General features: G+C 44.8%; 2 protein-coding genes across 2 annotated transcripts in view; one reads left to right on the top strand and one right to left on the bottom strand.

The window, feature by feature from the left end:
- The window catches only part of gcsha (glycine cleavage system protein H (aminomethyl carrier), a), a 6,658-nt gene extending 3,448 nt beyond the window's left edge, over positions 1-3,210 (bottom strand). Inside the window, exons 1-2 of the mRNA XM_080847789.1 lie at positions 3,060-3,210; positions 1,488-1,567 (exon numbers count right to left, since the gene is read on the bottom strand). Of these exons, the coding sequence (XP_080703915.1) occupies positions 1,488-1,567; positions 3,060-3,207 (228 nt within the window). The 5' untranslated portion in view covers positions 3,208-3,210. The remainder of the gene's footprint in view (positions 1-1,487; positions 1,568-3,059) is intronic.
- A 2,479-nt stretch (positions 3,211-5,689) lies between these two features.
- LOC308372482 (NACHT, LRR and PYD domains-containing protein 3-like) lies at positions 5,690-16,392 on the top strand (the record flags this gene model as incomplete). Its single annotated transcript, XM_080847636.1, is given in 16 exon segments — positions 5,690-5,733; positions 6,850-7,092; positions 7,310-9,070; positions 9,422-9,595; positions 9,850-10,023; positions 10,702-10,869; positions 11,233-11,406; positions 11,729-11,902; positions 12,525-12,698; positions 13,163-13,223; positions 13,295-13,398; positions 14,878-15,039; positions 15,292-15,459; positions 15,699-15,808; positions 15,811-15,871; positions 16,221-16,392. Coding segments are annotated over 16 exon segments (3,924 nt in total).
- Positions 16,393-16,598: the final 206 nt, after the last annotated feature.

Here is a 16,598-nt window from a genome sequence, read left to right as displayed (position 1 = left end):
AATGTCTTTACCTACATTCAAGCACATTTTGAAATAATCCAATTTTCATCAGGCAGTAAATTGGCCTAGTTCCGTGCATACAAAGCAAGCAAAGGATTTTAAAAAAGTTTAAATTAAGCGACGTTCCCTCTCATTTCGCGTCTCCTTGCAGCGCAAACCTGCAAGCTATGAGTCAGCTGTCAGTATTGGAAGAAGCCTTAACGTGTCGTAGATGAAACTGCCTGGGTTATTTTGTTTCGTTAGGCTATTAGTTATATTTTAAAACAGCCAGTCATTGTAGCCTACCACTCGTGGAATAAGGAATTTCAAAGAGATGATGGAGTGATTTGACTCAGAAGTGTCATTGGGCATTGGCAGCGCGAGCGCAGCGCAGGTTAAACTTCTAGCTCAGTAACATCACCACAGCTAAGAAAGAAGATAAGAAAAGTAGTCGGAAAACTTTGATTTGCAAGGCAAGCAGGCAAGTGTTGGGGTTGTTACAGTATAAAGCCTACAATGCGGTCGAATTTCGGAATTAATAGACTAGTGTCGGCGTTTCCTTAATAGGCTCTCTTTCATTTTGAAAAAAAAAACAGTAGGCTATATTACCATATTAAAATGGTATACCAAATTGCGTTTTATTACAATGATAAAAAAGTGTAGGCCTACTAGCCTATTGTAAGGTCAGGTTTGCCGATGTGCTTGGCTATTTTAAAGTTTCTCCCTGTGCATCGATCGGAGAGAGACGTCACTTCACTGATGATCTGGGGATAGGCTACAACATAGCCAATAGGCTTTCATACTAGGGACTTTATCCTTTAAATATCTTTGCAGCATTGGATCAGTCTCCTTTCAAGAACAGGCAAGAACTTTTTTGGCCTCGCGTCAGCAGCGCCTATATCTAAAAACAACAGGCGGATGGCGGGCGGGTGCGGTTTTGAAAATTGGTCAAAAAAATTGGTGTGGATGGATAGCGGACGGATCATGCGTTTTGTGATGCGGTTGCGGATGAAATAATAGCCCATCCGCGCATCTCTAGTACACACACACACACACGCTCCTTTGCCTTAGTCTTTCCATGTGATCATGACTCCAAACATCAGTGTGTACACACACACACACACACACACACACACACACGCTCCTTTGCTGTACACAGTCTTTCCATGTGATCATGCCTCCAAACATCAGTGTGTACACACACACACACACACACACACACACACACACACACACACACACACACACACACAAGCTCCTTTGCTGTACACCGTCTTTCCATGTGATTATGGCTCCCAACATTCTGGGTGCTTTGGGGGAAATGGTGAATACTTCAAAAGTGATTCAGGTGACCCTGAGGTCAAAGGGAGTAATTTCTACTGACCTGAGCAAGAGGTCAAGAGGTCAAAGGGAGTCATTTCTACTGACCTGAGCAAGAGGTCAAGAGGTCAAAGGGAGTCATTTCTACTGACCTGAGCAAGAGGTCAAAGGGAGTCATTTCTACTGACCTGAGCAAAGCTGCTGATGCCCACGGTGCCAATGCTGCCGTCTACGCTCACCCACTCATGCTTGTCTGTGTACCGCAGTGCTGGGAAGGATAAGAACATCATATTATATTATATTATATATGAACATGTTCACGTGGTGTTGTGTGAGAGAATTACCCTTCATGTTCAACGGTACCGCAGAGCCGGAAAGGTCTGTCTATCATGTTGTCTGAACACAGCTAGGAGGTGCTATCTGAACATGGAGTAAAGGGAGGTGAAAACCCTAACCCTAGATAGGTCTGTCTATCATGTTGTCTGAACACAGCCAGGAGGTGCAAACTTTTTTTCACTTGAGAGATTAGATTTACTTTTACTTTTAGTCATTTAGCAGACACTTTTGTCCAAAGCGACGTACAAGGGAGAGAACAGTCAAGCTAAGAGCAATAAAACAACAGGTGTAACAATAAATACTGCTTTTTTTAAGAAATGAAAAACGACATAGAAAGAAAAGGAAGTGCGGGACTGTCACTGCTTAAGTGCAAGTTAAGCCAATGTGCCAGTTAGGAAGGGAGGTGCCCTCTGAAGAGTTGGGTTTTCAAGAGCTTCTTCCATTGGATTCCGTTGGATTTCACCAACGTTACTTGCATCAACACTGAATCAGCAATGTAGGCTCCCGTTAGCTGATATATTGACCCATTGAAAACCATGCAGATCATTTTACATTTTTTTTGTATTTTAGTCAGGATTGGAATGTTGGCTATGTTGCATGTGTATGAGCCAGGTTGCTGCTTTAGGTGTGGCGCTATACAGTATAATAGGACTGAAAGTATAATAACTTTAGGTGTGGCGCTATATAATAGGACAAACTATAACTGCTTAAGATGTGGCGCTATATAATAGGACAAACTGTAACTGCTTTAGATGTGGCGCTATATAATAGGACTAAAACTAATAACTGCTTTAGATGTGGCGCTATATAATAGGACTGAAACTATAACTGCTTTAGATGTGGCGCTATATAATAGGACAAACTATAACTGCTTTAGATGTGGCTCTACTAAATAGGACAAACTATAACTGCTTTAGATGTGGCGCTATATAATAGGACTGAAACTATAACTGCTTTAGATGTGGCGCTTCTAAACAGGACTGAAACTATACCTGCTTTAGATGCGGCGCTATATAATAGGACTGAAACTATAGCTGCTTTAGATGTGTCGCTACTAAATAGGACCGTAATTATAACGCGGGGGCTTTAGCGGCTCATGTGGCGGGGAAAAGACCCATGAGTTCTGTTGCTGCGGCACATTTGCATTTCCTTCGCCAGAAACTCTAGTTCAACGTTAACTTAGCTTTCGATAGTTAGCTCAAGTAACGTTAAAGCCGGCTACCTAGCTTGCTAACAACAATGCAAAGTTAAGGACTCATCTCTTCCTGGGATCCAGCTGCAACCCCATCCATCACGGATAGCTCACCAGCAAACTCTGCAGTTAACGGGCTACCTCCTAACCTTAGCTTGTGAACGTCCTACATTAGCGAACATAGAGGGGGACATGGCAGGGATTATATCATGTTAAACAGGGCCATCGTTACCTGCACAGAGCCGTGACGAAGCAGACAGAGGTCGTTTGATATACGCCTGCGACACGATACGAGTTGGCGAGAACACACTTGACTTAGAGAGTGGAAGCACTGAAAACATTTGTGCATAGGCACACCGCATTGCCAAACGTGCCGCCATCTTTCCCGGCTACGTCGTCTTTAAAAAGTTGACGGCACTTGCTTTTGGTGTCATATATGGGGGCGTGCTCTTGAAGCCAGCGAGTGTAGGACTTGTCCACTAGGGTGTGCTATAGTGCGATGGTGGTCTGTAGTAGGCCTATAGATCTAGCGTAGGAGTCCGAGTTGTAGTTTAGTGGGGGCAAAAATTACATTTCAGTTGAAAAATTGAAAAAAGTTTATTTTCCATTTGGAAAATACAATGAGAAAAAAAAACTACAGATGTCGTCTGCTTACAGTTTAGACGGAAGAAGGGAATGAAAGCAGATAAAGAAATAACATCTAGATTGAGCGGTAACAGAAAAACCTGATTATCAATAAAACATTTTAAAATGTGAATCTTATCGAGTATTTATTTTATGTTTCCTTCATAGGCCTACACCATAGCTCTCCCTCTCCCAAGTACAGGTCTAATGTCTGACAGAGACCCAATCATTGTATCATGCTTGTAGAATTACCCATTTAAAAATAACTTTTCCCACAGTTTTCCCCCGGAATATTCAATCGTTCTAATGTGCTTTAGCTACGGGGCTTGTAGGCTACTATAATAGGATAGGATAGCCCAAAAGAAGTTGAAGTCTCTGTCTGAGTGAGATTAGTAGGAATAGAAGAGGGCGTTGTAGTAAACTGAGTGTTTGAAATCTATAAAAAAAAACAGTCATTATGGCACTCATTAAGGTACATACAAGTGCTTGGATTTAGTTTCAAATGGATCTGCCTAACGTCAGGCAAAACGCACCTTGCACTTCAGTCAAGTGGAACAAGATAGATTTCAACAACACAAAGCAGAGGTAAAGGTTAAACGTTACTTCATTCATTCATTTGACTTTTTGTTGTTGGAGACTTTTGACGTTTGCGACGAGCGCGCCCTATTCTTTCAAACATGCTTGCCTCGTTTTTCCGCCTACACACACCCCACCTGGCCCGAGTGAGTGTGTTCTCTGAAGTTCAGTGTGGTAGCCGCTCCATCACCACTGCAGTCAAGGAGTTGGAGAGAGACAGATGCGTGTTCACATCCTGGAAGGGATCGCCATGGTAAGCACATTTGTTTAAAACTGAATCGACATTGGACAGAAAGGGTGATTGAGTGTCAGCAGCATCAGCGTAGTGTAAACAAAGTTAGTAAGACACAGATGTAGTCATGACACTAGTCCTAGCTACAGAATGTTATCTCAGGTTTCATCACACTCTTTCAACCCCTGATGGATCAGGTAGAGGAAGAGAGAGCGAGTGAATAGCCTATGTGTGTGGAACTTAGGAGGAAGAGGGACTCGTTTACTTGCCATCTTGTCTTTTCTTGCCGTCTGAAAAGGTAAGCCTTGTGGTCGATGGAAATTTGTACATGTGCAACTGTGTGGCAGTAACGTGGATGGGTAAATGAAACTGAAAGATCATCGGGGGACTGGTTGGAAACGGCAATGGAAGGATCTGTTCTAACAGATTTCCTGTGAAAACACCCCCCTTGTTATACGATAATATAACGGAACTGTCTGTTAGCTCTGAAGTTAGATGCGTTTGCATGTTTTATCAAAGGACTAAATGGAATGCTGTCTGATTACTCTGCGTATTCTAGGCACCAGACCTGGAGCCCACACAACAACCTACGACGCAGAGAGAGAAGGAGGGATCATTAGGATGTATTGTTCTAAGTGTAGTTTATATTATGTGTTGGCCTTGTCAAAGGCGACGCTGTTTCCTCAATATCCCAGCATCACTCCTTGATCCGTTTTTTTTTTTTTTTTTTTTTACCATACGTAGCTATCGGTCTCCACACCAAAAGTCTTGCGCATCATGTTCTGTGTAATGTACTTCTTTTCTCTCTGCAAACAGGTTACGTTTCACTTATAGGAAGGTAGAATACATAACCTAACATAATGGGTGTGTCTGTGGGTTTGGCTGATTATTTGAATCTCAATTAACATGGCGTGCATGTCAAACATTCTTGTGGGGAAAGAATTCACTTGAGTTGCAACTACTTTGAAAGTGAAAAACACTGCTACTCTTCAGTAAACAAGAGTTCAACCTAAAAACTCTCTGTCTTTCCCTCCTTTATTTGTCTCCCCACACACAGGCATACGTCTCTGAGCTGTTGTTTTCTCCACACACAGGCATACGTCTCTGAGCTGGTGTGTGTTTTCTCCTGACACACACACAGGCATACGTCTCTGAGCTGGTGTGTTTTCTCCTGACACACACACAGGCATACGTCTCTGAGCTGGTGTGTGTTTTCTCCTGACACACACACAGGCATACGTCTCTGAGCTGGTGTGTGTTTTCTCCTGACACACACACACAGGCATACGTCTCTGAGCTGATGTGTGTTTTCTCCTGACACACACAGGCATACGTCTCTAAGCTGGTGTGTGTTTTCTCCTCACACACACAGGCATACGTCTCTGAGCTGGTGTGTGTTTTCCTAAACTGCAAGTCTGTGTGACATCATAATGAGCCTCAGTGGACGATCCAGCCCTAATGGCACGGAGGCCAGGTAAACACACACACACACACACACACACAGACAGACAGACAGACAGACAGACAGACAGACAGACAGACAGACAGACAGACAGACAGACAGACAGACAGACAGACAGACAGACAGACACAGACACACACACACACACTACCCTCATGACACGGGGGCCAGGTAAGCTCAGAGGAGAAGGCATGGCACACGAGGCCACAGTAACAGCACTCTTACTTACTTCATTCATTCACAGTAACAGCAGTCTAACTAACTAGCATTCCTGACCATTTCATTCATTCATTCATGCATTCATTGATACCATCGATAATTTTCCTCAAGGACCATTTTCACTGGGACTAATTAGAAATGATAAACATATTGAGTTCATTGATTAAGAGAAACTGTCTTGTAAATAAACACTCACACACACACACAAACACACACACACACACACACACACACACAGAACAGATGTTGGCTTTGGACTCTTGAAACAGTACAGTACTTGTGTGTGTTCCATCTTCCTGTGTGTGTGTAGGGAGCAGGAGAGGTCTCACTCCCCTGCGTCCAGCTTTGTGTCTGCGACGAGTGACCACTCCATGGGACTGCCTTCTAACTTCAGCTGTGTGTCTGCGAAGAGTGACCACTCCATGGGACTGCCTTCTAACTTCAGCTGTGTGTCTGCGAAGAGTGACCACTCCATGGGTTTGCCCTCTAACTTCAGGGAAATCCCTCTGGCGCATCAGTCAGGTGGACAAACACAGATTTCACCACAGAGCAGGTAAGAGCAATACATGAACACTACAAATAATAAAGGTTACTTTTGCATTCTTTCATTCATTCATTCATTCATTCATTCATTTGACTATTTTCTATAGTCTAACTGGGATGACCTCATAAGAATGACATCAATATGCAGCTAAATTATACGTAGTAACTGACACATGAAGATATAAACACACACACACACACACACACACATATACACACACACACACACATCTGTATATAAAGACACACAAACACACAAACACACCCACACTCACTCACACGTTCAAGTGCACACACCTGCACGTGCCTACATGACACACACAGTATTTGTACTTGTGTGTGTTCCATCTTCCTGTGTGTGTGTAGGGAGCAGGAGAGGTCTCACTCCCCTGCGTCCAGCTGTGTGTCTGCGAAGAGTGACCACTCCATGGGACTACCTTCTAACTTCAGCTGTGTGTCAGTGAAGAGTGACCACTCAATGGGACTGCCTTCTACCTCCAGCTGTGTGTGTGTGAGGAGTGACCACTCCATGGGACTGCCTTCTAACTTCAGGGAAATCACTCTGGAGCCTCAGTCAGGTGGACAAACACAGATTTCACCACACAGCAGGTAAGAGCAATACATGAACACTACAAAGACAGAAATGCTTGGTATTGCACTTCCCCACACCCATACACTCATTTTGCCTCGAAACGCTTCAGTGGTTCAATACTGTAATATTATCTTAGTGCTCCCTCCTGTGTGTGTGTGTGTGTGTGTGTGTGTGTGTGTGTGTGTGTGTGTGTGTTAATGCATTCGGCTCAATGTCTTCAATTTTTTGACTCAGAAACACACCTGAGCTTGAAGTTCATGAGAACCTCAAGTCAACCATGAAGAGGAAGTTTGCGTGTGTGTATGAGGGGCAGGCTGAGGCTGGATGCCACTCCCTGCTCAGCGACGTCTACACTGAGCTCTACATCACAGAGTGCATCGGCGCGGAGGTGAACACAGAACATGAGATCCGGCAAATGGAGATGGCAAACAGGAGACCAACGGCCGACACACCAGTACACTGCAGCGACATCTTTACCCTCACGTCAGGAGCAGGCGAGCCTGTTCGAACAGTGCTGACGGGAGGAATTGCCGGCATCGGGAAGACCATCACCGTGCAGAAGTTCATATTGGACTGGGCCGAGGGAAGAGCCAATCAGGACATCCATCTGCTGCTCCCGCTGCCCTTCCGGGAGCTGAACCTGCTGGCGGGAAGATCGCTCAGCCTGGTCAGCCTCATGCATCACTTCACAGGCATCCCGCAGAGCTGCGACACTGACCAACATAAAATCGCGTTCATCTTTGATGGCCTAGATGAGTGTCGACTTCCTCTGAGTTTCCGTAGCAACCCTGCGGTGCGTGATATCGCAGAGGTCTGCTCCGTGGACGTTCTCCTGACGAGCCTGATGATGGGCGCTCTGCTCCCCACTGCTCTCCTCTGGGTGACATCTCGGCCCGGAGCAGTGTGCAGGATCCCCTCGGCCTGCGTGGACCTCCAGACGGAGATCCGAGGGTTCAGCGATGCCCAGAAGGAACAGTACTTCAGGAGGAGAATACCCGAGTCACGTTTGTGTGGGCAGATAATTTCGCACGTGAAGTCATCACGGAGCCTGCACATCATGTGCCACATTCCAGTCTTCTGCTGGATCTCTGCCATCGTTCTGCGGCAAATACTCTCGTGCGAAAATGCGGGGGAGGTTCCTAAATCTCTCACGGAGATGTACACACACTTCCTGATCAACCAGTCCAACACCAAACACGAGAAGTATGCAGAGGTCACAGCAGATGGTGGGGAAATGATTCTCAAACTCGGGAAACTAGCCTTTCAACAACTGGAAAAGGGCCACCTGATCTTCTACGAGGAGGACCTGGCAGAGTGTGGCATTGACGCTGAAGAGGCCTCCGTGTACTCAGGAGTGTGCACTCAGATCTTCAGAGAGGAGCCCGGGCGGTACCACGGGAAGGTCTACTGCTTTGTGCACCTCAGCATTCAGGAGTTTCTTGCTGCTTTATTCCTGTTTGTCTCCTTCATCAAAGGTTCAGAGGTCACTGGAGATCAGCGCATCGCATACGTCTGTGATGCCGAGAGCCTGTCTGACCTCCACAGGCGCGTGGTGGACGAGGCTTTGCGGAGTGAGAGCGGACACCTGGACCTTTTCCTCCGCTTCCTGCTGGGGCTGTCTCTGGAGTCCACCCAGGTGCTCCTGCAACGCCTGATCCCCCAGCTGACCCTCAGCCGCCCCGGCAGCCGAGAGGAGACGGCCAGGTACATCAAGCAGAAGATCAGGGCCAACCCCGGCACGGAGAAATCCATCAACCTCTTCCACTGTCTGCAGGAGCTGAACGAGCTCTCGCTGGTGCAAGAGATCCGCAGCTACGTCAGCTCGGAGTGTGTGTCCACGGTGCGTCTGTCGCCCGCGCAGTGGTCAGCGCTGGCCTTCGTGCTGCTGACCTCTGAGGCGGAGGAGTTGGAGGAGTTTGACTTGAAGACATACGCCCGGTCAGAGGAGTGTCTGCTCAGTCTGCTGCCCGTTGTCAAAGCGTCCAGAACCGCCCGGTGAGTAGCTGGTGTGTGTGTGTGTGTGTGTGTGTGTGTGTGTGTGTGTGTGAGAGTGTGTGTGTGAGAGTGTGTGTGTGAGTGTGTGTGTGTGTGTGTGTGTGTGTGTGTGTGTGTGTGTGTGGGGGTGTGTGTGGGTGTGTGTGAGTGTGAGTGTGCTGCCGCTTCAACAGAAGAGCATCGTCTCAGTTGAGGCCAGCCAGGCGGACTTAATTAAATTAAAGGTCAATTAAAAGGCCTGTTAGGCACAAAAACAGGATCAGTATTATTGTTGTATTGTAAGTCCCAAAAACTGAAACTACTCATTGCACCTTTAAATGTCCCTTCTGTGAATTTATTTTCCATTACCAGGCTGAATAAGTGCAACCTGACGGAGAGGTGTTGCACAGCACTGGCTTCTGTTCTGTGTTCAAACACTTCCTGTTTGAAAGAGCTTGACCTGAGTACCAACAAACTGTACAACTCAGGAGTGGAGCAGCTTTGCTCTGGACTACAACACCCACACTGCAAACTGGAGACACTAAGGTGATTTGTTTTGTCTTTAATCCTGGCTGTCTGGATAGCTATGTTTAAATACATGTACGTGTTTGAAATATAGTAGTAGTAGTGTATTGATGATCCGCAAGCAAGTTACAAGAAGGATTATAATGATGTCATGAGTGGTTAAAAACAGTTTGTCAACACCCTGCACTACATCAGAATATAAATATCATATTTGGATATAGAATATCAACATTAATGCAGCTGTGGATGACAATAATACATTTGACAACCTGCAGGCTATCAGATTGCGGACTGACAGAGGATGCGTTTGCTCTGTTGGCGTCAGCCATCACCTCTAACCCGTCTCACCTGAGAGAGCTGGATCTGGGCAGGAGTTATCCCGGAGATTCAGGAATACAACTCCTGTGCTCTGTGTTCGAAGAACCTGATTGTGCACTGGAGATACTGAAGTGAGTATACACACAAACAGAGTATACACAGTGTGTGTGTGTGTGTGTGTGTGTGTGTGTGTGTGTGTGTATGTACACTGGAGATACTGAAGTGAGTATACAGACAAACAACAGAGTATACCCAGTGTGTGCGTGTGTGTGAGTCTTGAGTATGTGTCTGTGAGTGCACTGGAGATACTGAACTAAGTACACACACAAGCAACAAAAAACAACTGGAGACAATTAACTACTCATGCATCACTTACCCTAACTCATTATGATTATTTTAGGGATTACAAAGCGTTGCTGCTATGAGATTTGTTTTGGACTTATAAGAGATCTGTGTGTGTGTGTGTGTGTGTGTGTGTGTGTGTGTGTGTGTGTGTGTGTGTGTGTGTGGAGAAGAGCCCATCTTCTTTATATATTGTACTTATTTATTCAAATTAAAGTCTTTATAAATGTAAAGTTGGTGTCAGCTTGCCTTATTTCAACCCACACGTCTAAAATCTGAAATGAGAAAGTAAAAGCAAAGCTTGATTTATTTACATTTGCATGTTATCATGTCAGCTGCAAATCTTAATAATAATATTAATAATAATAATAATAATAATCATACTACGTCACGTTTTTTTTTCAAAGTTCTCAAATACGCTTTACTTGAATTGATATATATCCTTTATTACTCCTCTGTGTCTGCAGGATTTCCAGGTGTGACGTCAGAGAGGAGGGCTGCATGTTTTTAGCCACTGCTCTGAGGTCAGCCTCATCCCGGCTGAAAGTGCTCGACCTGAGCGAGAATGAGCCGGAAGACGCAGGAGTGGAGCTGATCTGTGGCGCCCTTCATCACAGCAAACTCCAGTCTTTAAAGTGAGAGTCTCATCTCTTTTTTTGGAGATTTAGGGTATCACTAGTTCAGATTGCCGGTTTAATTTAGTTTGAATATATATTATATCATGTCTTATAAATACAGCAACTGGATTTGTTTGTGTTTGTTTATGTTTGTTTATGAAGTTGATTTTGTTTCAGGCTGAGTAAGTGTGTTTGTGTTTGTGTTTTGTTTCAGGTTGAGTAAGTGTGTTTGTGTTTGTGTTTTGTTTCAGGTTGAGTAAGTGTGATTTGTTTGGTTTCAGGCTGAGTAAGTGTGATTTGTTTGTGTTTGTGTTTCAGGCTGAGTTAGTGTGATGTGTTTGTGTTTGTGTTTTAGGCTGAGTAAGTGTGTTTGTGTTTCAGGCTGAGTAAGTGTGACGTATCAGAGGGAGGCTGTGAGGCGCTGGCCAGGGTGTTGTCCTCAGAGATGTGCAGTCTTAGAGAGCTGAACCTGAATTTCAATACCTTAGAGGATCCCTGCGTAAAGCTGCTCTGTTCTGCCCTGGAGTCTCCGTGGTGCAAACTGGGTTTGCTGTGGTGAGTCAGTTACTCTGGAAGGGATAGAGATGACTTCGCTTATCATCAAAATAATTCCAGTATTAATGAAAAATGTATAAGTTGTTGTTTTCTGATTCTATGAATACAACGGTGCAGATTTTTTACATCGCTTACATCGCCTAATCAGCTGTGCAGAGTTATTAACTGATGATTTTCGCCTTGCATAGGGAGAGTGGTGGGGACGGATCGGGGTCACTATAAATCTGGGGGGGACATGTCCCCACCATCCCCAGTGCTATCTGCGCCCCTGAATGAATATAGCATTCAGAGTAACTGCATCCAGGTGTTTTCTGCTCCGTAGCCTCTCTGGCTGTTGCATCACAGAAGAGGGTACCTGTGCTCTCGCCGCTGCTCTGAGGTCAAACCCTAGCCACCTGCGGAAGCTCGACCTCAGTCAGAATGACCCCGGAGACACAGGAGTCCACAAGCTCTCCTCATATCTGCAGGAGCCAGAATGCAGACTGGAGAAACTCAAGTGAGAGACAGAGTGTTTGTGTTTCCATAGAAGTTGTGTTGAAGGTGTTACACTCTTGTGTGACATTATTATATAACGTTATGAGTTCATTATGAGTTAAGAAAGGTCATTGACTTGGAGTGCTTGAGACATATCCCAGACCTTGGATAACTATAGTGTGCTTGAGACCAAGACCTGGGACGTATCACTGCTCTGCATGGTCCACAGCAATTAACAATCTATCCACAATTTAGGCAGAAACAGTTTAACTTTTCTTTCTATTATTGTCTGTGGTGTCTACGAAACACCTGTGTGTGTGTGTGTGTGTTTGTGTGTGTGTGTGTGTTTTGTATGTGTGTGTGTTTGTGTGTGTGTGTGTGTGTGTGTGTGTGTGTGTGTGTTTGTGTGTGTGGGTGTGTTTGTATGTGTGTGTTTGTATGTGTGTGTGTTTGTATGTGTGTGTTTGTATGTGTGTGTTTGTATGTGAGTGTGTGTGTGTGTGTGTGTTTGTATGTGTGTGTCTGTGTATGTGAGTGTGTGTGTGTGTGTGTGTTTGTATGTGTGTGTCTGTGTGTGTGTGTGTGTGTGTGTGTGTGTGTGTGTGTGTGTGTGTGTGTGTGTGTGTGTGGTCTGTGTCCCTCAGCCTGGGTTGGTGTTACCTGACAGATGAAAGCTGCTCCGCTCTGGTCTCTGCCCTCACCTCCGACTCCATGACTCTCAGAATGCTGGACCTGAGCCGCAACCCGCTGACAGATTCAGGAGCCATAATGCTCTCTGCTGCTCTGTCTCATCCACACTGCCACCTGGAGAAGCTCAGGTACACACACTGCTGAAACTCAGGTACACACACTGCTGAAGCTCAGGTACACACACTGCTGACGCTCAGGTAAACACACTGTTGAAACTCAGGTACACACACTGCCACCTGCTGAAGCTCAGGTACACACACTGCCACCTCCTGAAGCTCAGGTACACACACTGCTAAAGATCAGCTACACACACTGCTAAAGATCAGGTACACACACTGCTAAAGATCAGGTACACACACTGCTAAAGATCAGGTACACACACTGCTAAAGATCAGGTACACACACTGCCACCTGGAGAAGCTCAGGCAATCACACTGCTCACTAGGTAAGGACTAGCAGCTAGGAAAGCAGATATTTTGATGTGATAATTATTTAGCATATTATTAATTATTTAGCATATTATTAATTATTTAGCATATTATTAATTATTTGGTATGGAGGTATTAGCAGTACACTGTTTTTGTCCATTCAGGCTTTTTGAATGTGGCATCAAAGAGGAAGGTGGTGCCTCTCTGGTTTCAGCCCTCGGGTCAAACTGAACACAACTGGGTCTGGACCGCAGCAGTAACCAGCTGGGAGACGGCGTCACACACACACACACACACACCTATTGGGTCTGGACCTCAGCAGGAACACGCTGGGAGACGGCGTCACACATCCTCTGTGTACTGTGCTGAAAGACCCAATGTGTCAACTCAAGACCTTAAGGTGAACTTCAGTGTGTACAGGTCACTGGGACCTTAAAGTGTGTGTGTGCGTGTGTGCGTGTGTGTGTGTGTGTGTGTGTGCATCAGTGTGTAAAGGTCACTGGGACCTTAAAGCAGCACAACGGAACAATAGCTATTCGCTAAAGGTATGCTAGCAGCTAAAACTAACGAAATCTCTTGAAATCTGCTGACTTTGACATTATGACAAACTAGTTACTCAACGACTGTCCTTACACTGTCAAAGCAAGCAAGTGCAACATAAGACAAAGCAAGACGGCAAATAAGCTACTTACTAGATCGGCAGAAAGTAAACAAGTCAAGTCGGCGGGCTGCAGCAGGCAAAACTACAGAACGCAGTTATATGCCTATGGACCCTGCTATCGCAATGGCACGGACGCGATTCTCCATATTAAAAGTCATTGTAGAGCCCCAATTTTTTTTAAGCTGTTATTTTAAGATTAACACTCTAAGGTCCAAGGCCTTTTAGACTTTTCTAAGTTGTCTGACATGCCTTGATGTTTTTGTACATTTTGCTTAACTAAAAACATTGATGCACAAATGGAATATATGATTATATTTTAGAAGACCTCAGCAATAATATCATGTAAGTAAAAGGAATGTAGTAAAAAAAAGTTTAATTTAAATCAAATGTAAACATACCCTTGGAAAAACCTTGTTTCAGAGGTGCTCAGACTTTGTACAAAAACACATTGTAAAGATTTATTCACAAGAATTTTTATTTCTGAGCCTTGTAAACATAGGTGTTGGCTAAACACATGTTAGTTTAGCATTCAGAAAGTATGTCTTGTTTCACTGCCACATATTTATAATTTCAGAGTGTCCTCTGCCATTCCTAAATCTGTGCCCCTACAAATACATATTGATGAGTTGGTGTGAACAAACCTGTGACACCTCTCTCAAAGACAAAGGCCATATCCTAATGGCCCTAGAATGTCTTTGTGGCCCAAAACCCCCGGAGTGAATCTTGCCACACCATGACCCAATGGAGATCACTGAATCACCATCCCCTTATCATATGAATAGCTGTCATTTGCTAATGGGTGGGTCCTTAGCAGCAGAAACCCCACTCAGATACTAGAAAGTGCAACACATCAGTTCTATTCCCCTGACAAAGTGCTTATTTATTTTACATTTTTTAACTGTATATATTATAAAAGAAAGGGTTCAATGTTTCCGTGGTTGTTCTTTTTATGTGTCTAAGACGAAAACTCGCGGAGCTTAACATTTTTTTTGACAAAAAATAAAAAATATCCCGGACGAGGGATATAGACCTTTTAGTGTTAAACTGCTTATCCTAACCCTAATCCTGACGTATAATTGTTGCATATTGGGGCTTTAAGATGAACTTTAGCTCTTCTCTTTAATATTGGCATTTGTTTCAAATAAAGTATGTATGATGTTTCCAGTGTTAGTTTGTGTATGACATTTTCAGTGTTAGAATAATGATCTCTTCTGACAGCATGTCAGATTGTGGTATCACAGCGAAGGGTTGTGTTCCACTGGCCGAAGCGTTGGGTTCTGGAACGTCTCGGCTGGAAACACTGGACCTGACGGGGAACGAACTACGGCAGGAGGGAGTGCAACTCCTCTCAGCCTCCAGATCATCACTCAAGACTCTCCGGTGAGAATGAATTAAATTACCTGTCAATTAGTAGTCATTCATTTGAATTAATTGCTAATTCAATTCCTGTCATTTTTTGTTACAAATTCAAGCCAACTAGCCTCAACTTCCCTATGTTGCTCTGCTGTGTGTATCATCTCCAGGCTATCCGAGGTGAACCCTAAGTATAAGCACATCAGGACTGAGTGTGTGTGTGTGTGTGTGTGTGTGTGTGTGTGTGTGTGTGTGTGTGTGTGTGTGTATCATCTCCAGGCTCTCTGAGGTGAACCCTAAGTATAAGCACATCAGGACTCTGGCCGCGTGGCTGAGCAGTGGGACACTGAGAGAGCTGGACCTTAGTCACCAGGAGCTGGATGATGTAGGCCTGACGCTCATCACAGAGGCACTGAGGGGGCCTGACTGCAGCCTGGAGATCCTCAGGTGATGAAGCCGCTGTGTGTGTGTGTGTGAGAGAGTGTGTGTCAGTAGTGTGTGGTATCAGGTGATCCAGCAGCTACTGTATGTGCCTCTGAGTCCCTGAGGTGCCTATCAGCACATTATCTGGTTATTGATTATGCTAATGTCTGTGTGTGTGTGTGTGTGTGTGCGTGTGTGTGTTTATGTGTGTGTGTGTGTGTGTGTGTGTGTGTGTGTGTGTGTGTGTGTGTGTGTGTGTTCAGGTTGTATAATAATAAGATCAGCTCGGCTGGCTGTGCCAGTCTGTCCGCTGCCCTGAGAGAGAGCCCTCAGCCCCTCATAGAGCTGGACATGGGTGGCAACGAGCCCGGAGAGGAGGAGTGCAGCTGCTCTCATCTGTCATCAGAGACAAGCACAGCCAACTACACACACTCAAGTGAGAATTATATATGTAATTGTGTACATAACTATGTACATAGCATAACTACATACATATATAACTACATATACACCTAAATAACTTTTCATAAGATAAGTCAAAGCATTCCATTCTGTAATGACGTGTGGAATTTGTCAGGGAGCTTTTATGACTTCATGCAACATTCCAATGCATGCTAATTTAATCAAATCTCCCTTAATTTAATTCAACTTTTCTCACAAAAATAATCAATAACAAAGTGAATATCTCTTATCTCTTATTGTATCTCTTGTTAGATCTTCTGTGTGTCCACTCAAGTGATTGATACTCATGTGTACATTAGTCCTCTGTTTATCTCGCTCTTTAGGTTGAATGAGTGCAACCTGACAGAGAGCAGCTGTGGAGCTGTGGCCTCTATTCTGATTGGCTCACATCTCAAAGAGCTGGTGCTGAGTGAGAACGACCTACAGGACGCCGGGGTGAAGCTCCTGTCCGAGGGTTTACAGAGCGCCAGCTGCACACTGGAGGTTCTAAGGTGAGGAGGTTATAAGGTTGTCAGATGAGGAGGTTCTAAGGGGAGTAGGTTCTCAGGGGAGGAGGTTTTGAGGTGAGGAGGTTCTAAGGTGGTGAGGTTCTAAGGGGAGGAGGTTCTCAGGTAAAGACGGCGGGACGAGTGTGTGTCTTATTCCAACATTATGGACTGCATTTATACAGCGGATTATTTGTCGTTCCATAAAAACCCAAT

Source organism: Sprattus sprattus (genome assembly GCF_963457725.1).
Source record: "Sprattus sprattus genome assembly, chromosome: 11".
NCBI classification, from domain to species: Eukaryota; Metazoa; Chordata; class Actinopteri; order Clupeiformes; family Clupeidae; genus Sprattus; species Sprattus sprattus.
Note: the sequence above shows the minus strand (reverse complement) of the source record. Positions and strands in the feature narration are given on the sequence as shown.